We start from the raw sequence: 23,856 nt of genomic DNA on the forward strand, positions 1-23,856 counted from the left end.
CACTGGCACTTGATTGTAAAGAGTTTGTGAGAGAGTGCTCAGTTTGTGCTAAAAGTAAGCCCTCTCGTCAGGCATCAGTGGGTACATTACAACCCCTACCAGTGCCAAATGATCCCTGGACTCATTTGTCAATGGACTTTGTAGGAGAACTCCCCAGGTCTGAGGGCAAGATGGTAATTTGGGTGGTAGTTGATAGGTTCAGTAAGATGGCTCATTTCGACCCACTGAAAGGACTCCCCTCGGCTCAAGAGCATTCCGGAGAATGTGGTGTCAGATAGGGGAGTCCACTTTGTGTCGAAATTCTGGAGAGCCTTTTGCCATCAGTTAGGTATGGACCTCTCGTTTTCATCAAGCTACCACCCACAGACCAATGGTCAGACCGAAAGAGTTAACCAGTCCCTTGAACAATTCCCCAGATGTTATGTGGCAGATGCACAGTCAGATTGGGTAAAGTTCTTATCATTCGCAGAATTTGCACACAATAATTTGAAGAGTGCCTCTTCAGGATTTTCCCCTTTTCAGGAAGTTTCGGGAAAATCTCCAAAGTTTTCTCCATTACCTGTGGCATCTACCCCGTTTCCGGCCCTGGAGGATTGGAAAAGAGCATTAAAGGAGATCTGGGTCTTGGTTAAGAGGAATTTGGGAAAAGCTTTCCAGATGCTTTAAGAGACGGTCTGTAGAGTGGACGTTTTCTCCAGGGGACATAGTGTGGTTATCTACGCGGCATTTAGCGTTAAAACAACTGTCACCTAAGTTAGGACCCAGATTTGTAGGCCCTTACCCGGTGTCCAGAAAGATTAATGAGGTCACTCATACGATTGATCTCCCAGCCAGTATGAGAGGTGTGAGATCATTCCATGTTTCCCTGTTGAAGCCTGTGGATTCCTCTCCCCCCCCCCCCCCCTGTGATGGTTGACGACCAACCTGAGTATGAGATCGAGAAGATATTGGATTCTCGATTAGTGCAAAATTCTGTACAGTATCTGGTCCATTGGAAGGGGTATGGTCTGAAAGAGAGAACTTGGGTGCCAGATTGTCGCATGCACGTGCAGGAATTAAAGAATGAGTTTCATGACTTACACCCTGAAAAGCCGGGTAGGAAGTGTCCGGGGTCCAGGGGTCTAGTCCTGGGAAAAAAGGTGGGTGGACTCTACCCCGACACTAAAAATGGGCGTGGCCATGCAGCAGAATGTGGGCGTGGTCATGGTCGTGGTCATGGGTGGGCCATAGTCCTGGAAAAAGTAGTGAGTGGGCTCACCCCAGCCACGGATGCCACCCCCCATACTCCCCACCCCCCCAAAAAAGGATATATACAGTGGGATTCGAAAATTTGGCCAACCTTGTTAATTGTCAGGATTTTATTGTACAAATCATTGGTTGATAGATTCGATAAAAAATGTCAGTTAGATATAAACCTTGAAAGCTTTAAACTTTAGGAGACACACAAAGCGTGATATCTGAGAAGTGAAATTAAGTTTATTGGATTTACAGAAAGCGTGGAGTAATTGTTTAAACTAAATTAGGCAGGTGCATAAATTTGGACACTGATGTCATTTTACTCATTCCAAAACCTTTACAAGTATTATTGGAACTCAAATTGGCTTGGTAAGCTCAGTCACCCCTGCCTACATACCCAGGTAAATCCAAATATGAGAAAGAGTATTTAAGGGGGTCAATTATAAGTTTCCCTCCTCTTTGAATTTTCACTGAAGAGTAGCAACATAGGGGTCTAAAAAAAACTCACAAATGACTTGAAGACAAAGATTGTTTACTGTCATGGTTTAAGGGAAGGAGACAGAAAACTGTCTGAGAGATTTCAGCTGTCTTTTTCCAGTTAGGAACATGTTGAGGAAATAGAAGACCACAAACTCAGTTCAAGTTAAAGCTCGAAGTGGCAGACCAAGAAAAATCTTGTATAGATAGTAGCGCTATATGGTGAGAACAGTCAGACATTTCTTTTTTGTGGTGGCCAAGTGTATGCACCAGCACCTGCCTACTTTTGTTTAAACAATTATTGCACACTTTCTGTACATTCAATAAACTTCATTGCACTTCTCAAATATCACTGTGTGCGTCTCCTATATGATATATTTAACTGACATTTTTTATCGTAACATCCAACATTTATGCAGGAAAATCATGACGACTAAGGTTGTCCAAACTTTTGCATCCCTCACTTATTTTACAATATATCTGGAGACAGCAGGTCACTTTTTAGACAATATGTCTGGAGACAGCAGGTCACTTTTTAGACATTATATCTGGAGACAGCAGGTCACTTTTTAGACAATATATCTGGAGACAGCAGGTCACTTTTTAGACAATATTTGTGGAGAAATTAGGTCACTTATTTTACAATATATCTGGAGACAGCAGGTCACTTTTTAGACAATATATCTGGAGACAGCAGGTCACTTTTTAGACAATATTTCTGGAGAAATTAGGTCACTTTTTTTACAATATATCTGGAGACAGCAGGTCACTTTTTAGACAATATATCTGGAGACAGCAGGTCACTTTTTAGACAATATTTGTGGAGAAATTAGGTCACTTATTTTACAATATATCTGGAGACAGCAGGTCACTTTTTAGACAATATATCTGGAGACAGCAGGTCACTTTTTAGACAATATTTCTGGAGAAATTAGGTCACTTTTTTTACAATATATCTGGAGACAGCAGGTCACTTTTTAGACAATATATCTGGAGACAGCAGGTCACTTTTTAGACAATATATCTGGAGACAGCAGGTCCCTTTTTAGACAATATATCTGTAGACAGCAGGTCACTTTTTAGACAATATTTGTGGAGAAATTAGGTCACTTTTTTTACAATATATCTGGAGACAGCAGGTCACTTTTTAGACAATATTTCTGGAGAAATTAGGTCACTTTTTAGACAATATATCTGGAGAAAGCAGGTCAATTTTTAGACAATATATCTGGAGACAGCAGGTCACTTTTTAGACAATATTTCTGGAGAAATTAGGTCACTTTTTAGACAATATATCTGGAGAAAGCAGGTCACTTTTTAGACAATATATCTGGAGACAGCAGGTCACTTTTTAGACAATATTTCTGGAGAAATCAGGTAACTTTAGACAATATATCTGGTTACAGGTCACAGGTGGTCACTTTTTAGACAAAAATATCTGGAAAAAGCAGGAGGTCAATAATATTATCAGGCAATATATTACACTGACACTGGTCTGACTGGTGGGTAATGGTATTATATCTGGCTGGACTGGCACTGGCAGGCAGAGTTAAATTAAGTCTCCTGAGTCCTGTCTGTACTAGCAGGCCTGGCCTGCAAGAGCAAGGTGGTGCACAGTGCACACACACTGTCTGTGACAGTGCTGCAGTCAGTCAGTCCGGGTGGGCTAAGAGAAGACTCTCTGGAGTGGACTGGGTGACGGACGGTCACTCTCAGACTCAGAGTGACTCGTCTCAGGGAGCAAATAGGGCAGGCTAGCTAGCCTAGTAGGTAATGGAGAATCCGAATGGAGATCACAGATCAGATTTCGCACTAGAGCTCAGCTCAGGAGCAGCAGACTGTCTCTCTGTCTGTCTGCTCTGCCTGTGTGGCTAAAATGGCGCTGGGGGCTGCTGGGCTGGGCTGGGCTTAGCCTGGCTGGGCTGGGAGGTAAAGACGTCACGCCGCATCACGCGAGCGGCCGTCATTACTCTCCGGCTCCAGCTCCACCCACTAGAGGAGGGGAGAAGCCGGGAAAGAAATGCCCAGCGTGCTGAGCGGTCATGTGACTAAGCTGTCACATGACCGCAGCGCCTGCGATCACGCGAGCTCAGCTGCCGCTCCGGCTCCGCCTACTAGAGGAGGGGAGAAGCCGGGAGAGAAGTGCCCAGCGCGCTGCGGCTGTTCTGCGCAGTCTAGCCCAGCCGCCAACCAGGAAATGGGGACAGGGTGGACGGCGTTCACGTTGAAGAAAAGGTTTGTGAACGTCGTCCACCCGCGTTCACGCCCCACTCGACCACTGCCGGGGTCCACTCCTCAGGATGGGGGGGGGGGTACTGTAAAGGATAGCGGAGATACCACCGCATGGCCAGCCGGCGTCCTCTGCCGCGCAGCTACATGCTGTTGCTTTGCCTGGTCCTTCTAGTGCACATAGATTGAGAGCTGCGCACGCCAGGCGACAGGACCTTTATGCAAGTAAAAGAGGAGTCAGCTGACTCCAGTAGTGCTCCGGATTTGCTGAGTGACTGGGGCGGCGCTGTGGAGTGCTCTGAGTATATATAGGACCTGCCTGTCAGTTGCTGGTTGTCTGCTGTTGCAAACGCTAACGTGCAAGCGCTCAGACCTTAGTCAGATCTTACAGTGTGTTAGAACCAGCTGGAGCTGGGAATTCACACTTAACCAGTTTCCGTTGATAGCTTAAAGTACTAATTGCATTGTGATATCTGTGTACTATTCTTTAGTCTAGATCCCAGGTGTTGAAACCAAGGACTTCACACCTAGACTAGGATATTGCTATATTGCTACTATTTATCTGTTATGACCTTCTGCTTTCCTGACTACTCTCCTGTTTGCTGATTCGGTACTTCTGCCTATCTGATTACTGTTGCCGACACTGCCTGAACCTTACTCTGAATCAGCCTTCCGTCTTTGTACCTTATCTGTCCGTACGTTGCTGACCCTGCTTGTCTGACTTTCCTATCCTCACTAGTGGGTCTAGCCATTAGTGAGGAATTTCTGAGAGCTGTCACCTACTCCCTAGGTGATCAGTCTTTGCAGCTCTGTCTGCAACACTTGCTCCTCAAGTGTCTGCTAGCTGCAGTAGAGTCTTAATCACCCGCTCCTCGGGTGATCATCCTTGCAGCTCAGTCAGTGGTCCCTGCTCCTCAGGTGTCCACTGGCTGCAGTACAGTCTGAATCCCCTGCTCCTCAGGGGATCCTTGGCTGTAGTGTGGTCTTAATCACCTGCTCCTCAGGTGGCTATCCTTGCAGTACAGTCAGTGGTTCCTGCTCCTCAGGTGCTCACTGGCTGCAGTGCAGTCTGAATTCCCTGCCCCTCAGGGGATTCTTGGCTGCAGCATTGTCTGAATCTCCCGCTTCTCGGGAGATCTCCTCTTTCATTACTGTCGCACCAAAACACAATTCCACATTGGTTGTCCTGTGTCTAGCTATACTAGTATTATTGGTGATTCTGCAGATCACCACATAATCAGGTATAGCATCTGTATTGTTGGTGATTCTGCAGATCACCAATAATCAGAAAAATCTGTGTTGCTGACACCAATCGTTACAGTGTGTGTGTGTGTGTGTGTGTGGGGGGGGTATGACTAGAGGTGTGGGGGGGAGGGGGCAGGTATGACTAGGGGTGTGTTTTAACCTTTTAACGACCGCCTAACGCCGATAGGCGGCGGCAGGTCGTTAGTGGTTTTACACTTCCATGTCAGTTCACGGAGGGTGTCTCCGTGAACAGCCTGCAAGCCTCCAATTGCGGCTCGCAGGCTAATTGTAAACAAGAACAAACAGGGAAGAAATCCCCGCTGTTTACATCATACGGCGCTGCTGCGCAGCAGCGCCGTAAAGGAGATCAGCGATCCCCGGCCTCTGATTAGCCGGGGATCATCGCAGTCTGATAGGCTGACGCCTATTAGAGGTGGTGCAGGACGGATCTCCGTCCTGCGCCTCCCAGGGGAAGGAGGGGAGGGAGGGAAGCACAGGGAGGGCGGAATTCGATGCGGAGGGGGGCTGTGAGGAGCCCCCCCCCCCGCTAAACGAAAATAGCCGGTGGCGATCAGACCCCCCAGCAGGACATCCCCCTAGTGGGGAAAAAAGGGGGGAAGTCTGGTCTCCCTGGCTGTCTGCTGATCTGTGCTGTGGGCTGGAGAGCCCACGCTGCACAGATCAGCGCAAAATGGCCTGGTCCTCAAGTGGTTAAAGATGTCCCTCTTTCTTATCTAAGTTGGGAGTTGGGAGGTATAGTGTGTAAAAAAGGTTGTTACGTGACTAGGAAAAGGTATTGGGAGGAGGAAGTATCCATGTACCAGTGCTGAGGAGCAAGGGGTTTTCCCCATCACTGTGTCTCCCAATAAAGGAGTCGGGAATAACTGGGGCTTATTGTATGTTAGGCTGCAGTCTCGCCAGATCACACATCGGTAGCCATCCTAACAAGGAAGTGCAACTCAATTTCCAATCTAACGCTTCTGTATCATATCTGCCAATTCATGTAACCCTCTCTACCTCCAGCAATGTATGTAAGTACAATTTGTAATGTGTTACACAGCCACAAAATGATTTCATGCTTACCTTTACAGGATTAGCCAGCTCTGGTCCTTCCCCACCATGTGTAACCTGGCATCCGGTAAGTACCTACATACTAACCTTCAGCTTCATCCATGAATGTGTTTCACACAGTAACACTCTGCATCATCCTGCCACAGACAGCTTCAACTTCTGTGTTTGTAATGGAGTCAGTTTCATGCTGAGGTATAATAGACCCAGTAGTCGCAGTCTTCACCACGCCTGGATTTACATCACAGGAGCCTGTAGGCACAGATGTCCTGGTGCCCAAGACTTCGCCCTCCATCAACCTACAAACTCTCGCCGAACCACTGCGCAAGTGTGCTGGCTGTTCCAGCTGTCACTTCTCCCTTACTTCCCTTGCCTGTCAGAGGTAGCTACAGGTGCCCCTTATTATTAGGTAGCCAGAGGTACCCTCAGTATTAAGTTGACCTCATTGAAGGGAGAACTGGTCAGTGGAATGCAGATAGCTGGGTGAGTAACCTCTCATTTACACTCTCATCAGGACTCTGCATAGGAGGAAGGGAGGCACTACAGGAGGGAAGTGAGCAGTCTTCCCATCATCAGATGCTTGTAGGCATGTGCCTACAGTGCCTTATGGTAAATCCAGCCCTGGTCTTCACCTATTGCCAAGCTCCCATGCTGACACACTGTAATCTGGTGCTTGAGAGATGGGGTCTCACTGCCTCAGACAGTCAGCCCCGTTTCTATGGCGTGCGATACGTGCAATTGTCCGGGACGCTGGATTGTGTGGCAGGAGGGGGGCACAGCAGTGGGGGAGCGGACATAATAGATATAACTCACCTTTTTCAGCCGATCCCCCGTAGCTTGAATGTCCTACCTCTCCTGGCGTCCGACACATGGTAACAGCGCCCCGTGATGACGTACCGCATGTCATCACAGGGAGCGCTGTTACTAATGAGACAGATGCCGGGAAAGGATATTGAAGCTGCGTGGGATCGGCGGGCGGAAGGTGAGTTATAACTGCTATGTCCGCTCTTCCCCTGCACATATCTATCTAACCTATACTGCGGGAACCTACCTATCTAACCTATACTGTGGGAACCTACCTATCTAACCTATACTGCGGGAACCTACCTATCTAACCTATACTGGGGGAACCTACCTATCTAACTTATACTGCTCGAACCTACCTATCTAACCTATACCGCAGGCACCTACCTATCTAACCCATACTGCAGACACATACCTATCTACCCTATACTGGCACCTACCTATGTAACCTATACTACAGACACCTACCTATGTAACCTATACTGCAGGCACGTACCTATCTAACCCATACTGCAGACACATACCTAACTAACCTATACTGGCACCTACCTATGTAACCTATACTACAGACACCTACCTATGTAACCTATACTGCAGGCACATACCTATCTAACCTATACTGCAGGAACCTACATGTCTAACCTATACTGCAGGCAGCTACCTATCTAACCCATACTGTAGACACATACCTATCTAACCTATACTGGCACCTACCTATGTAACCTATACTGCAGACACCTTCCTATGTAACCTATACTGCAGGCACATACCTATCTAACCTATGCTTGGGGCACCTACCAATATAACCCATACTGGTTTCAACTATACAGGCTACCCTATACTGGGCGAACCTACGTTTCTAACCTATACTGCAGGTACCTACCTATCTATCTTATTACCTTAACTGACATGTTTTGCAGGAATACTTCCTCATGTCAAAACTGAGTGCCACAGTGGTACAGTATCTGGACTAAGCTTCTCTGTGATTGTGGTACACAACTTTGACCTAAGGAAAATGGATTGTATTCCTGCAAAACATGTTGAAAGGGAGGAGCTGAGAGGAGGCATCGCCCAGTTCTTTCCTGTGATCACAAAGCTGGCCCTGCCCTTTCTGTGCCCCAGAGGAGGTGGAGGGAGGAGGTGGGTGGGGTCAGGTGGCAGTTCTGTGTAGAGGAGGAAACTCCCACTCTGCTGGCAGCTATCTTTGAGTCACATGACTGACTTTTCCAAAGAGAATTTCTCTTTAATAGCTGCATCACTAATGGCATGGTCCCCTATACACCTTTTTTAACAAAAGTATGGAAGACTGAACTATTTTTTGATTATTTTTCAACTGTTTTTATCAATTGGTATATAATTTCTCAATAAAAATTACATATTCTATTATTTTGGTCAGTTTGGTGCTGTTTTGGTGTACTTTCCCTTTTTTGATTTACTATATGTTTATTATCCTTAGCACATTCTGTACCTTTTTCTACAGTATACTTTATATACAGTGGCTGGATAGTGTAATGGTTAAGGGCTCTGCCTCTGACACAGGAGACCAGGGTTCAAATCTCGGCTCTGCCTGTTCAGTAAGCCAGCACCTATTCAGTAAGGAGTTTCTTGGGCAACTCTCCCTAACACTGCTACTGAGTGCGCTCTAGTGACTGCCTCGCAAGCGCTTTGAGTCTGACAGGAGAAAGGCGCTATACAAATACTGAAATTATTATTAAATTATTACTTTTGTTGTTATAATTTGTAAGGTGCTTTTCTGTTCCCCATTTTTTGTGATATCTCTGTGTCACATGACTGCCTTTTCCATAGAGAATTTCTCTGCAATATCAAAATTGTGTGACTACTGTAATAGCACAGTCCCCTATTCACCTTTTCTTTTTTTTTCAAATTCTTTATTTATTCATAATGAAAAAAGATTCATATACAAAAAATTCCCATACACTCTAAAATAGATAATATAACCAACAATCATCTCTTAAGCTCATTCTATAAACCTAGTCAATTTTCCTAACAATATTCGTTCATTATACAATATACAATATGCATATCAACTCTCATTTCTAAATTCCATCAACATCTAAATTCCAGCAAAACAATACACTTCTATCCCATAGATATAGATTCTTTACATAAACAAAGAGAGATGAGAGACCAAGCTACCATACCTACCCAATCATTCACCTCACACTTCCATCTTTATTCACATCCATTCCCTCACACTTCACGACCCGGATCCGAATCCCCTTTTCACAGTGTGCTGTTATGTTTCTACATTTGTATCCCTCCCTCTTGTCTGTGGTCACAGGGCCCCCATTATCCATTTGTATTCATCTAATTTAGTAAATTCTTCCCATTTGTCCCATATATCTTTAAACTGTTGTTCTTTACCTCGCAGCACATAAGTCAATCCTTCCATGCGTTGTATATGGAGGATCTCTTGGAACCATTCAGTTAAAGAGGGTGCTAGATGTGACTTCCAATTTCTCCCAATCAATATTCTTGCTGCGTTGATCATATGACAATTTAATGTTTTCCTATATTTATTAACACTGTACTCATTATGATGTATTAAAAAAGTGGCTGGTTCGTCTATTATTGTTGTATCTGTTATTTTAATTATATACTCTTTAACAGCTTTCCAGTAACCTCTTATCCTTGAACAGTCCCAAAAGATATGGAAAAAAGTACCCTCGTCCTCCCCACATCTCCAACCAGTGGCGTAGCTAAGGAGCTGTGGGCCCCGATGCAAGATTTACAATGGGGCCCCCCAAGCACTCTATACATAACAATTGATACGGCACACCAAAACCTGCCAATAGCAACTACAGTGTCAGAGGTGCTAGAAGGGAATGGGGAGCAGTTTGTTAATGATTACCACTATTCAAAGCATCTATAGAAGTGATTATTATGAGCACAGGACCAATAGAGAACTAATACTGCAGTTAAGGGAGGGCCCTTTGGGGCCCCTCTGGCCCAAGGGCCCCGATGCGGTCGCAACCTCTGCAACCCCTATTGCTACGCCCCTGTCTCCAACAAATCCCATCCACATCCCCATATATCTTATTTAATTTGGTTGGTGTCATATACCATCTAGCAGGCACGTGCAGAGGGGGGTGCTCTGGGTGCCCAGGCACCCCCCCTTTTAAAACCTTCAAAAAAAGGCCCCTCTCGGCACGCAAAATAAGCCACGCCCCCGACCGCGATAAGCCCCGCCCACCCGCGGGAAGCTCCGCCCCCGCCTGGGACACTTTGCAGTGAAGAGGCCCAAACAGGAATCCTAGTGTGGCATACTGACCTCTCCCTCCACCTAGGACCCATACTGACCTCTACCTCCCCCAGCACCCATAGTGACCTCTCCCTCCACCTAGTACCCACAGTGACCACTCCCTCGCCTAGCACCCACAGTGACCTCTCCATCCACCTAGCACCCACAGTGACTTCTCCCTCCACCTATGACCCATACTGACCTCTCCCTCCCCAGTACCCACAGGGATATCTCCCATCACCTAGCATCCACAGTGACCTCTCCCTTACTCAGCACCCACAGTGACCTTTCCCTCCATCTAGGACCCACAATGACCTCTCCCTCCACCAAGCACCCACAGTAACCTCTCCCTCCCCCAGCACCCACAGTGACCTCTCCATCCACCTAGCACCCACAGTGACTTCTCCCTCCCCCTAGGACCCATACTGACCTCTCCCTCCCCAGTACCCACAGTGATATCTCCCATCACCTAGCACCCAAAGTGACCTCTCCCTCCACCTAGCATCCAGTGACCTCTCCCTCCACCTAGCACCCACAGTGACCTTTCCCTCCACCTAGCACCCACAGTGACCTCTCGCTCCACCTAGCATCCACAGTGACCTTTCCCTCCACCTAGTACCCACAGTGACCTCTCCCTCCACCTAGCACCCACAGTTACCTCTCCCTCCACCTAGCACCCACAGTGACCTCTCCCTCCCCAGCTCTAGCAGTGATCCTGCCTACCCCAGCACCCACACTGACCTATCCCTCCCACAGCACTCACAGTGATCTTTCCCTCCCCCAGTGGCTACCTTCCTGTCCCCTGCAGCACCCACAGGGACCTCCCAACCCAAAAACAGCACCTCTCCCATTGCCAGCGCCCACAGCGACCTCTCCCAACACCCAGCATCCACTCCCTCCTCCAGTAACTACACTGACTATCCCAGCACCCACAGTCACCTCCCCTTCCTCCAGCACCCATACTGATCTCTTCCTTCCACAGAACCCACAGTGAATTACCCTTCCCCCAGCACCCATACTGACCTCTACCTCCCTTAGCAGCAACTATGCCATTCACAGCAGCACCCATAGTGACCTCCCCTTCCTCCAGCACCCACAATGACCTCTACCTCTCCCAAGACACACAGTGACCTCCCCCAAAGGACCCACGGTGACCTCCCTTTCCTCCAGCACTCATATTGACCTCTACCTTCCACAGCACCCACAGTTACTTCCCCCCAGCACCCACAGTGACCTACCCTTCCCCCAGCACCCACACTGAGCTCTACCTCCCCCAGCAACCATACTAACCTCTACCTCCCCTAGCAGCAACTATGCCATTCATAGCAGTACCCACAGTGATCTCCCACCCCCTGCACCCACAACAATCCCACCAATATTCAGCACCCACATTACACTCAACCAGTAACTCCCACTATAGCAAGCACCCAGTATTTGCACCCTGCACCCAATACTCACATCCGGCCACAATATGGCACTTAGTACTTGCATCAAATAGCCACATGACACCCAGTACCTGCACCCTTTCACCCTATAGCGGACACCCAGTACTCACACCCACACCACATGGCACAGTACTTGCACCCAGTCCCAACATGGCACTCACTACTCACACCTGCACACCGCCTTCACATGGCACCCACTATCTGCACTCACATAACTAGTACTAGCACCCAAAGTACCTGCACACAGAACCCACATAACACACAATGCCCACCCATAGCTAGCACCCAGTGCAGGCATGGCACCAAGTATTCGCACCTATGTGATACCCAGTACCTGCACACAACACCCACATGCTTCATCTGCAGTAGTTTCAGTTGCACTAAGTGCCCAGTACAAACACCAAGCACTCACCTATCACATCCAGTACTTGCACCCAGAACTCACAAGGGACTGAGTACCTGCAATCAACACCTTCATGATAGTTGATACACACCCATAAAGCCAGAATCCACATGACACCCTGTGTCAGCACCCAGAATCCACATGGCACCCAGCATCTGCCTTTAGCACCCACATGACAACAAATACCCTACTATCCAGCATCCATCACCCATATGTCACCATGTACTCACTCCCAGTACCCACTTGGCACTCAGTATTTGTATCTAAGACCCAAATACCCCCATAATCAACACCCACATGGCACAGTACTCGCACGTCACCAAGTTCCAAAGCCATTATATGCACCCAGTACCCGTCCATGGCCAGGACCCATATAGCACCCAGTACCCATCCTTGGTCTGAACCCATATGGGAGAGTACTCTACCATGGCACACATCCAGACCACACATGACACTCCCTACTCACTCATGTCCAACACTCACATGTCTCCCTGTACCAATTAGCACTCACATGGCACCCACTATTGTTTATCAACATCTGCTACTCATTCAACACCCAATACTGCATAGCACCCACTGCAAATAAACACCCAATACAAACTGGACCTTGGTACCCACAGCAGCTTGACACAGACTGTACTTTGGCATCTCATCACCCACTGCAACTTAGCACAAAGTGAACCTTTGCATCTTACCACCCGCTGCACCTTGGCACTTACTGCAGTTTTGCATCTACTAATGCTTAGCAACCACTGCATATTGGTAACCACTTCTTCTTTGCCTGAAAAGAAGCTTGGGTGCTGATCAAGAGGGACAGAGGTCCCAGTAATGAAAGGTGAGTCTGTGCCTCCACTGTGGGCTCCACTGTGCCCACTCTAACCCACTAACAGTGGGCACCTATCACTGCTGATTTGAGGGTGGTGGCGCCAAAAGAGTTGGTTGGAAGGAGACACAAAGTCTGCTTGATACTGCTATAAAGGTATAAGTATCTGCACCCATGCCTAAAATTGCACCCAGTACTCACACCTGCACAGAGCCTCCACATGGCTCCCACTATCTGCACCAAGCACCCACTTAACCCGTACCCGCACATAAAGTACCAGCACCCATGTCACATCCAGTACCTGCACCCATAGCCAGAACCCACATGAGACTCTGTACTCACACCCAGAACCCACATGGCACCCAGCATCTGCATTCAGCACTGTTGACAACCAATACCCCCTAGCCAGAAACGAGGAGGGGGGCATGTGGGGGAAGATGTTGCCAGGCCCCTTTTTTAAATTTGAGCACCCCCCACTTAAGGACCCTCTGCACGGCCCTGATCTAGAGAGTACCTTATAACCAGATTCCTGTATCCTTGCTGAGATTGAAGTTCTATATGATAACTCTACTATTTTCCTCCACTGCTCATCTGAAAACGAGCAATTCAGGTCTATTTGCCATTTTTGTCTCAATGGGATCGTCTGATCTTCTTTACTCAGTAATTCTCTATAAATTTTTGTCATCACCTTTTTAACCCTCTGCGTTGATCCACACATCTGTTCCATTTTTGTGGGATTTCTGGAGAACTCACCCTTCTTCCCCTTTGACACCACAAAATGATGGAACTGCATCAATTTCCACCAATTTAAATTAAGGGATGGGAATTCTTCCTCTACTTCTGTTAGTGTTTTCCAATCCTCTCCTTTCAACAATGCACCCGCTCTAATTCCAAATCTATCCCTACCTTCTATTCCCCCTGTCTTATCACATCCTAACTTAAAGTCTGGGTTATTTATAATTAGCATGAGTGGGGAGGGGGTGGGGGCGAGAAGATTTTTATCTCTAAACTTATTGAATATCTTTATTGTGTGGTTCACTAATAGGCTTGCCGGATGTTGACTCTTATAGGGAGAGGTGTACCATAATATGTTATATAATGGGAATTCTACCATATTCTGTTCAATGTCTATCCATCTCCTCTCTTCAGGGTTCCCATGCCAATCAACTGCTCTTGCCAAGACCGCTGCATTATAGTATAAATATGGGTCTGGGACCGCCAGGCCTCCCTTGTTCTTAGATTGAGTTATTCTAGTAAATTTTTGTCTTGGTGGTTTATCCATCCAGATAAATCTTGTAAATTCCCTTCTCATATCTGCGAAATACTTCGCAGGTATAGGGATGGGTAGTGTTTGAAACACATATAGGAGTCTTGGCATAACGTTCATTTTTAGTATATTAATTCTTCCAAGCATTGATAGCTTAATCTTTCTCCATTTTAACAGATCTTTTCTTATATCGGTCAGCAAAGAGCAGTAGTTTAGCTGGTATATTTTTTGAATCTCCCCTGAAATTTTTACTCCCAGATATATAAATGCCTCCCCCACCCATTTAAATGGAAAATTTACTTTTAATTTATCAATTTCTATCGATGGTAAGTTAATCCCCATAGCCTGGCATTTTTCCCAATTTATTCTAAAGTTTGAAATTTCTCCATATCTCCCAAACTCCAACATCAAATTTGGGAGCGAGATGTGTGGATTTCGTAAATAAAATAGTAAATCATCCGCATAAGCCGCCACCTGATGTTCTTTTTCTCCCACCTTTACCCCCATTATATCCCTGTTGTTCCTAATTGAATTCAAAAATGGCTCCAAGACAATTGCAAAGATCATTGGTGACAGTGGGCATCCCTGGCGTGTCCCATTATGGATCTTTAAGGGTTCCGAGAGGACCCCATTAACCCTCACCCTAGCTGATAATCCCCCATACAGGGCAAGGATCCAAGTCCTCATGTTCTCCCCCAAGCCAACATGCGTCAATGTCGCTTTCAGAAATTCCCAGCTGACCCTGTCAAATGCCTTTTCTGCATCTGTTGACAACAACATGACAGGGTCAGCTGAGGACCCGACCCACTGCGCAAGATCCAGCGTTCTAATGGTATTATCACGCGCCTCTCTATTTGGCACAAACCCTACCTGGTCCGCATGTATAATCCTATGCAGCCAGGGAGACATTCTGCTTGCCAGTATCTTAGCATATATCTTTAAATCCACGTTTAACAAAGATATTGGCCTAAAGCTAGAACATAAGGAGGGATCCTTACCCTGCTTGTGTATCACCGCTATATGCGACTCCAGAGAATCTCTACCCCACTTACTCTGTCTTCCTCCCTGCTCAACCAGTGAATTTAAAGCCCTTAACCAATGAGGCTCTAGTTCCTTACTAAACTGTTTATAGTATTCCAGGCAAAAACCATCTGGCCCAGGAGCTTTACCATTCGCCAAACTCTGTATGGCCACTCCTAGTTCCCTAGCCGTGATGGGCGCCTCCATTTTATCTATCTCCCTTTGATCTATTTTTTTCAAGCCTGAGCTTTCTAAATACCACGTTAGTTCTTCTTCACTAGGTTTCTTTGTTTTTAAGTTGTATAATTTTTCATAATATCGCCTAAATACTTCAGCCTGGGCTTCACTACTGTGATGTTTTATTCCCTTAGGATCGCATATGTATGGGACATAATTTGCTGTCTGTTGATCCTTTAGGGCTCTGGCCAACGTCTTACCCGCTTTATCTCCATGCTCATAGAAATGTCTTCTACATCTCTGTGCTGCATAGCGTGCCTTTACAAACATCATTGATCTCAATTTCTCTCTTTCCGCCGTCAGATTGCCCAAAATCTCAGGAGTCTGCATATTTTTATGTTCTCCCTCTAGAATAGTTATTTTATGTATGCTTTTCCGCATATCTCTCTCACGTTCCCTCTTTACTCTACTACCCTCTTGAATTAATATCCCACGGATCACACACTTATGTGCCTCCCATATAACTGTAGGGGGGGAGTCTTCCACATTATTAAAATCAAAATACTCCTCTATTTCCCTTTTTATTCTTTTAGCCGTTTCCTCCCTTCCCAGCAAGGATACATTAAGTCTCCAGTTACTGCCTCTTTTTTTCCAACCTGTGTTTCCCATTTCAAGAAACACCGGGGCATGATCCGCAAAGGTAGTTACTCCTATTGCTGAATCTATTCTCTCAGAGAGCAGGTTATGTGAGACCAAAAAATAGTCCAATCGTAAGTAAGTGCCATGTGGATTCGAATAGAAGGTGTAGTCTCTCCCTTTTGGGTGCTGGACGCGCCATATATCTATCAGCTGTGATTTAATCAATCTCTGCCTTCCCCTGCGCACAGCCGCCAAAGAGAGACTAGACCTTCCAGTGGACGTATCGACCCCAGGGTCAAGAGTAAAGTTAAGGTCCCCCGCTATAATCTTAGAGCCCTCTGCAAACCCATCCAATGCTTCCAAAGCTCTGTCCATAAACGAAATCTGAGCCACATTCGGAGCATAGATATTCCCTAATGTTAATTTCTGGGAGTTAAAAATTCCCTTAATATATAATATTCTACCCTCCCCATCAACATAACTTTCAATGTTTTCAATTCTTACTGATTTAGTGATCAAAATTGCCACTCCCTTCGTCTTAGAATCCTGGGAGTTGCTATAATAGATGTATGGATATCTTTTATCAGTCAGTCTAGGATGCACTTGTCCCCTTAGATGTGTCTCCTGGATAAATGCAATATGTATGTGGGCTTTATGGAGATACTGCATCAGCATCGTTCTCTTTTCGGGAACATTTAGGCCACAGACATTTAGGGATATCATCTTAAGTTGGCTCATTTATCACACCATGGATCATCAGAGATAATGCAAGCATTGGGGGGTGGATCCCATTAGTCGTGTACTCATACCAAAACATAGCCCAGCCCCATTCACTCCCCTTCACATTCATTCCAGGTATTGCAAAAGCCAACCAACCATTCCAAGTGGATCACATCCACTCTGTCCCCTATGAGGACACTTGAGACCATATCTCTCCATGGGAGGACCTCCGTGTCCTCCCATAAAACCCATTTTCATGGTTTCTGAGGGTAAGAGTGTACCCACGGTTCGGCCACCCGTCCATCCCACCGGTCCCGCTCCTCCAGCTCACTCCCCATTATTTCTCATCTCCCCCCCCCCGCCCCCACCGCCAGCGGCCGGCAGCAGACCCCCGGGGGCGTGCGCCCGACCCGCGCCGAGACAATTCTCCCGTGCGCGCGCCGGCCGCAAAGCCCCCGGGGGACCGCCCCGCCGGCCCCCGGCGCCAGGCGCAGGGGGGGGGGGGAGCCCAACGAACCCCACCACCACCTCCCCATGGAGGGGGACTGCGGTGTAGGGGGGGGCGGGCCCGCCCCCCCCTCCCGCCCCACGCAGAGCGCCAAGAGACCACCTCCATCACAGAAATCATCATCTCACATATCCCTCCACATTAAGAATATATTATTGTCCATTAGCCAAACATGTGGAAAAAATTCTTATTAATACTTATCAAGCATATACGTGCATATATTATCATATCATCCTTCCCCAACCTATCCCTCCATCTTCCCCTCCCCCTCCCTCATCTCAGTGCACTTATTTTATATATCTATGTGATATTTTTTTTTTTTCTCTATCTGTGCCGATCTATTAAGAATAATAATTCACCCTACAGCATTCCTCTCTTAATACCGTGTTTTCATCCTAATTCCGTGTAGACTATATATTCAATTTGATGCCCATTAATAACTATATCTTTCTTCAAGTGCACCCCTATTTGTTTCAAACCTATTAATCTCACCCTAATCTCAGTGCGCTTATTTATATCTCTACATCATTTCTATCCATATTCGCTTAATAGAGTTATGCTATCAATATTATTTCACCATACAATATTCCTCTCTTAGTATGAAATATTCATCGTGTTTCCGTGCTCATAGTACCTATACATCAACACAAAAAAAAAAAAAAAAGAGAGAGGGAGAGAGAAAAAAACAAAAAAAAAAAAAACGAGAAATAATCTCCCGCTTCAAGAGTCTCCAGGCGTCCCCCCCCCTCCTATCTAAGAATATATTCTCCGGGTTCCAATCGGGCAGTTCTATTGCTGGCAGCTCCATTGTCCTAATCATTTCTGGCAGATCAGATGGATGTTTTAAAGTAAAAGTCACAGGTCCCCTACGTGTTATCAATGAAAAGGGGAACCCCCATCTGTATGTCACTTCAGCTTTTTGCAGTGCCTGTACAAGCGGGCGCAATGCCCTTCTCTGCCTCAGCGTGATGCAGCCATAATGCTTTCCTTATCTGAGTAATAGTGCAAACGGCATATCACATCTCTCGGTTGATCAACGTTCCTAGAAGGCGGTTTTAATGCTCTATGTACTCTGTCCATCAAAACTTGCTGCTCAGATCCCCTTCCTAGGGCGCTATTAATTACTTTCTGTAAAGTGTCAGCCAATGAGTCAGGGCCCACCGACTCAGTTAGTCCTCTGACTCTAATGTTATTTCTGCGGGATCTGTTTTGTAAGTCCTCCACTTGCGTACATAATGTCCCTGTTAACGTTTGTTGCTTCACTTTTTCCCTCTGGATATCCGCAACCTCCTCCTGCAACTTTTTAAAGTCCTTCTCCATCTGTATCGCCTTGTTCTTAATCTCCTCCACCTCTATTCTAATAGATTGGACATCCTGCGTAGTAGCCACTAGTATCCTGTCCATTTGTTCTGTTAGGTCCTGCTTTGTGGGAAGATTTTTTAAATACGTCCACACCTCCTCTAGGCTGTGCCCCTCTCTATCTGCCGCTGCAGTTTTTGGAGAGCCCCCCAGCCTGCTGAGTCTTTTTCTCTGACATTTTGGCTGGATTAACTGCTGGGCCTGGGGAGAAGAACTCAGCTGCTGAGCGCTGTGTACCTTTTGCTGTGCTTGCTGTCTGCTGAGGCGAGGCCGGTGCAGCGTTCTCCACACCCTTCTTACTGTTCTTTCCTGCCATCAGCTGCTCAGTTTAGCAGGACGGGTCTCTCAGTTCCTCCTCCAACAGCAAGGGCATCAGCGGCACCAGCGGCTAATCACCCGGGGGGTCCACCTCACACACACCGTGTCCAGGGGGCAGAGGCAGCGGACACAGAGGGCAGAGGCATCGGCAGCACAGGCAGTAGGCCGTCCAGAGATTCACCTCACGCCAGCATTCACACGCTGCTGCGGAGGACACGGAGGGCGCGGACCAGCGGGTACGTGGACGAGCGTGCCTATGTCATGACGCTCACTCCTCCCCTCATCATTCCCTCATCATATTCACCTTTTCTAACAAGATACGGAAGGGTGAACTATAGCTATAGGGAACATACTGTACATGTCCATTTCAGCATTTTGACACAAGATCCTTTACAATCAATATTTACAAGAAAAATTCTTGTCATTTGCACTGTTGGTCATTTGATTTGAGAGTGTTCAGATTCACACACATGCTGCAATGTTATTGTTCTTTTTTACAGCAGCGGCTGAATACAAGTAGCCCCCTGGTAAAGCTTGTGGCCCAGAAGAGCGCTCGCTCCAGGCATGGATTCAATTTCCTCAGCTATATACCCTTCACATTTGACCTCCTGCGAGTTTAGCACTGAGAAGATCATGTCTTGTCTTCCTGTGCTGAGGGTAAGTCAAAGATTACTTACAGTCCAATTCCAGGAAAATGTTTCTTTTGGTCTTGGACAGTAAAGTAAATGGTTAGAACCTCTTTTGGATATTTACTGCTGTCCTGTGTTTCCATAATTTTCTGTCAGACAGCAAATGGAGAACCCTCTCCATGAAATATACAGATAGCAACAAATAAACATTTTAGCTATATACAGTAATTCTGTTTACCCCTATACCATGGGGAGGCATGAAGTATAGTGGTGGATAGTCCTCTCACCTTGTTACCTCAGCATAGTTCAGATCTAGTTTAGGACACTATCTGCATGGAATTTGTATGCACTTCCATTGTTTGCATGGGTTTCCTCTCACATCCTAATAGCATACAGACAGGTTAACTGGTCCCCATAAGCTGCCCATACATCAGACGGTGTATGGGCAGATCAACCAAGAGACAGATCTCTCTCTGATCGAATCTGATGCTGAAATCGGCCTTGTGACGCTGCATCCACCACTTCACCAGCCCAACACTGTCCTCCCAAAGTTTAATGTGCCCCCTTCAGGTGCCCAGTCCACTATATATTACCTGTCCACATACACAGCTGGCTCCATCCTCTGTTCATACACACATGGTTGCCAGAGTAACGTGAGTGCATGTGTAACGTTGCACACGTGCACGCCAGCAACCACATGGAGCACGTGTATGGACAGAGGACAGCGCCTGGAGCCAGCACTGGACACGGACAGGCAATGTATAGTGCACTTGGCCTCAGGGAGGGGAACATTGAACATAAGGGAGGACAGCGTCGGGGGTTTTGCTGCATTTATTCCTTGTCCCAATATCACTCTGCGTTACAGTCGTGCACCTGACCAACCATAACGACCCGACCTCTTGCAGCATATCAGATCGACATGCTCGGCTGGAAATTGGTCACATCGTTGATCGGGCATGCACTTGGTGGCATCGATTTTCATCCGAGTCGCTAGATGTATGGGTACCTTCAAACTACAGTAGCTACATAAAACTATGTTAGGGAGAGTTAAGCTACCCATACATCTAGCGATTTTGGTGTCCGATCTACCAATAGACAGATCTTTCTCTGATCGATCAGGATGATTCAGGATCAATCTCAGTACAAAATCTTTTGGAAATCGGTCTTGTGATGCCAAGGGGCACGTATGTGACATAACACACGCGCCTCATGTGCAATGCGCCAGCAACCGCCTGGGGTGGGAATCCTTAAGTGGATTGTGGACACCTGACAGAAAGTATCAATGCAGTGGCATGTGTAAGGGGGGGATAGGTACATCTACATTTGGGGGAGATGCGACCGAGGGGGGGGGGGGGTGCTTCCGGCGTGTTTGCAGCTTGCGATTATTGCACACCATTACCCACTCGGGCATGTCAGCCTGAGATTTTCCAGCATGTCCGATGGATACATGTGACCAATTATGGTCAGAAATAGGTTGCATCGTCGGTTGGGCATGCTTTTGGAGGGCGGAAAGTACGTCACTGGGATTCCTGTTGTTCCGCACATGTGTGCTGCTCTGCTGCTCTGCAAACTTACAGCATCAACCGTGGACTTTCATTACTGCATAATCCGCGCGCATCATGCGGTAACGCGCTGCAGACTTTGCATGCAGAGATTTTGCTACTCCTGGCACACCGCGTTGCAGCCCATGAACTGTGTAAGTCTCCATAGACGTGCATGGCCCCTGAGGCAGGGAGGCGCCAGGGAAGCATAGTGCAGTGGACGGATCAAGACCAAGTTGCGCCTGGGGCAAGGTCAGGTTCTGGTGCCTAAAGGTCAGGTTTTAGCGCCTAAACTGCCATTCATTTTGCCTCCTTTTTAAGAATTCAACAAACTGCGCCTGGGGCAAGATACCCGTTCGCCCCCCCCCCCCCCCCCCCCCAGATCAGTCCCTAAGAATTCAACAAACTGCGCCTGGGGCAAGATACCCGCTCGCCCCCCCCCCCCCCCCCCCCCTAGATCCGTCCCTGAGTGCAATGCAGTCTGCAAGTGTGCAAATGGCCTGAAGGCAAATACCTGCTTTCTTGAAAAAAATAAAGTGTACACAAAGCCAAAAAATTCTGTTCCCATAACCCCTCCCCCAGCTAATTTAGCTTGGGCTTACAGATATATAGTATGCATTCTTACAGCGTGTTTTGTCTTACAGGTATGTGTTGCCATCAGTGACATCATGCTAACATCAAGAACAACCTACATATCAGTACTTAAAGTGACTCAATTCTGTGTAGTAAAACAAATTGTAAAAACACTATAGAAGGAGTCATCTCATTATTGCGCCATATCTGACTATCTTTCCTTGTCCTGTCTTGGAGTGAGACTCAGGCTTGAGTGGTAGTTATGCCCGCCCCTTCCTTCCTCACTAGGCTGTTCCTATTGGCCAACTGCAACCACCTTGAACAGCTTTTGCTGTGAGGGATTAAAATGTCAAAGCAGGTAAAAAGGGAAGTGGAGGTGCCCTGGTAAAGATGGTGCCGCCATAGTCAGCAATGTTAATAGCTGCAATTTTGTCGGGAGGTGCCCAATAAAAAAAGTGGGGCCACCTGCTATGTAAATTGTAGCTATAAATAGTGGGGTCCTTAGGGTTAGGCACCGGGGGGACTGGAGGTTTTTAGTGTTAGGTGTGTGCGGAAAGGTTAAGCACCACCAGCTGAGTTTTGGCACCACTGGGGGGAGGGGGGGGGGTTAGGGTCAGGCAGCACCAGGCAGGTCCTTAGTGTTAGGCAGCACCAGGGAGGTCCTTAGTGTTAGGCACCACCAGGGAGGATCGGTTGATGTTAGGCCCGGTTCACACTTGCGTTTGCAGCCCAAACTGTCAGTTGAAACGGATCCGTTGAGGTCCGTTCTGTTCTGGCTCCCTTCCGGTTCTGTTCAGTTTCCGTTGCATGTGTATCCGGTTTTTCATACGTTCTGCATACGGTTTAGATCAGTTTCCGTTTTTTAAACAGATAAGATACTGTATATATACCAGGGGTCTGGAAGGTGTGGAAATGCACTGTGGTCATTGTTGGAGAGAGCCTGCTGTGTGGACGTCATCGTTGGAGACAGAGACTGCTGTGTGGACCATGGATCCAGTGTATTTATACAGCATCTGGCTTGGAATAGCATCATTGCTGATATTTATCTACTACTATGTGGGACGTAAGCGTGCTACTCGCAGGAGATGGTGGGTGCACCCTCTACTAATGAGAAGACAGAGGAAGGGACAGTTCCAGACGCTGTACCGGGACCTGAGAAGACACCCAGAAAAGTTCTACAGCTACTGCCGGATGTCCATATCCCTGTAAGTATCCATACCTAAACACCCCACAACCCCTTTATCCATATCTAAACACCCCACCCCAACCCCCACAACACCATTACCCCTTTATCCATACCTAAACTACACACCCCCACCCTCCCCACAACACCCATACCCCTGTATACATAGCTAAATGCCCCACCCTTACCCTCCCCACAACACCTTGTCCCACAGCAGAAGGATACCAGGATGCGGAGAGCTGTCACACCACAAGAACAACTATTGATCACTCTGAGGTTAGTAAAAACATTTTTTTTTATTACTTAACAAAAATTCCAACACTTCCAGCATGGAAGTAAACAACATTCTTCCAACATGGAAGAGATCAAACAAAATTTAACAAATTGTAGATAAATGGTACAACAAATGGACACAATTGTCCTCGGGTGTGGGTACAATGGGCCACAGAGCCCAACTAGTGCAAAGAAGGGACACTAGTCCCTGGATAAAGTGTACAAAGTAGGTACAGAGCCCCTTGGACATGGCCTTCTAAACCAGGGCCAAAGGAAAGTCAACATGACTTGACAAGGCCAAGGTACCGGTGGCCAAGCCATGTTGTGCGTTTCCTGCGTCACAGGTTCTGAAGGCCATGTCCATGGGAGAGGACCAAGTGCTAAATGAGTACAGAGCAGCAGATGCAGCAGACAGTGGTTGCAAAATGGGCCACAGAGCCCAACACTACTAGTGCAAAGAAGGGACACTAATCCCTGGATCATAAAGTGTACAATGTGGGTACAGAGCCACTTGGACATTGACTTAACCTGGGATACAGGAATGTCAACATGACAAGGCCAAGTGGCCAAGTCATGTTATGTTTCCTGCTTCACAAGTTCTGAAGGCCATGTCCAAGGAGAGGCCAAGACTAACAAGTTCCTTTACAAGGGTTCTGC

At 47.0% G+C, this 23,856-nt stretch overlaps 1 protein-coding gene across 1 annotated transcript in view; it reads left to right on the forward strand.

Annotated features, from left to right (window-relative positions):
* Nucleotides 1-21,924, forward strand: part of LOC137539166 (lamin tail domain-containing protein 1-like) — a 201,067-nt gene extending 179,143 nt beyond the window's left edge. Inside the window, exons 8-10 of the mRNA XM_068261667.1 lie at nucleotides 6,279-6,325; nucleotides 19,501-19,657; nucleotides 21,815-21,924. Of these exons, the coding sequence (XP_068117768.1) occupies nucleotides 6,279-6,325; nucleotides 19,501-19,620 (167 nt within the window). The 3' untranslated portion in view covers nucleotides 19,621-19,657; nucleotides 21,815-21,924. The remainder of the gene's footprint in view (nucleotides 1-6,278; nucleotides 6,326-19,500; nucleotides 19,658-21,814) is intronic.
* Nucleotides 21,925-23,856: the final 1,932 nt, after the last annotated feature.

Source organism: Hyperolius riggenbachi, chromosome 11, assembly GCF_040937935.1.
Source record: "Hyperolius riggenbachi isolate aHypRig1 chromosome 11, aHypRig1.pri, whole genome shotgun sequence".
Lineage (NCBI taxonomy): Eukaryota > Metazoa > Chordata > Amphibia > Anura > Hyperoliidae > Hyperolius > Hyperolius riggenbachi.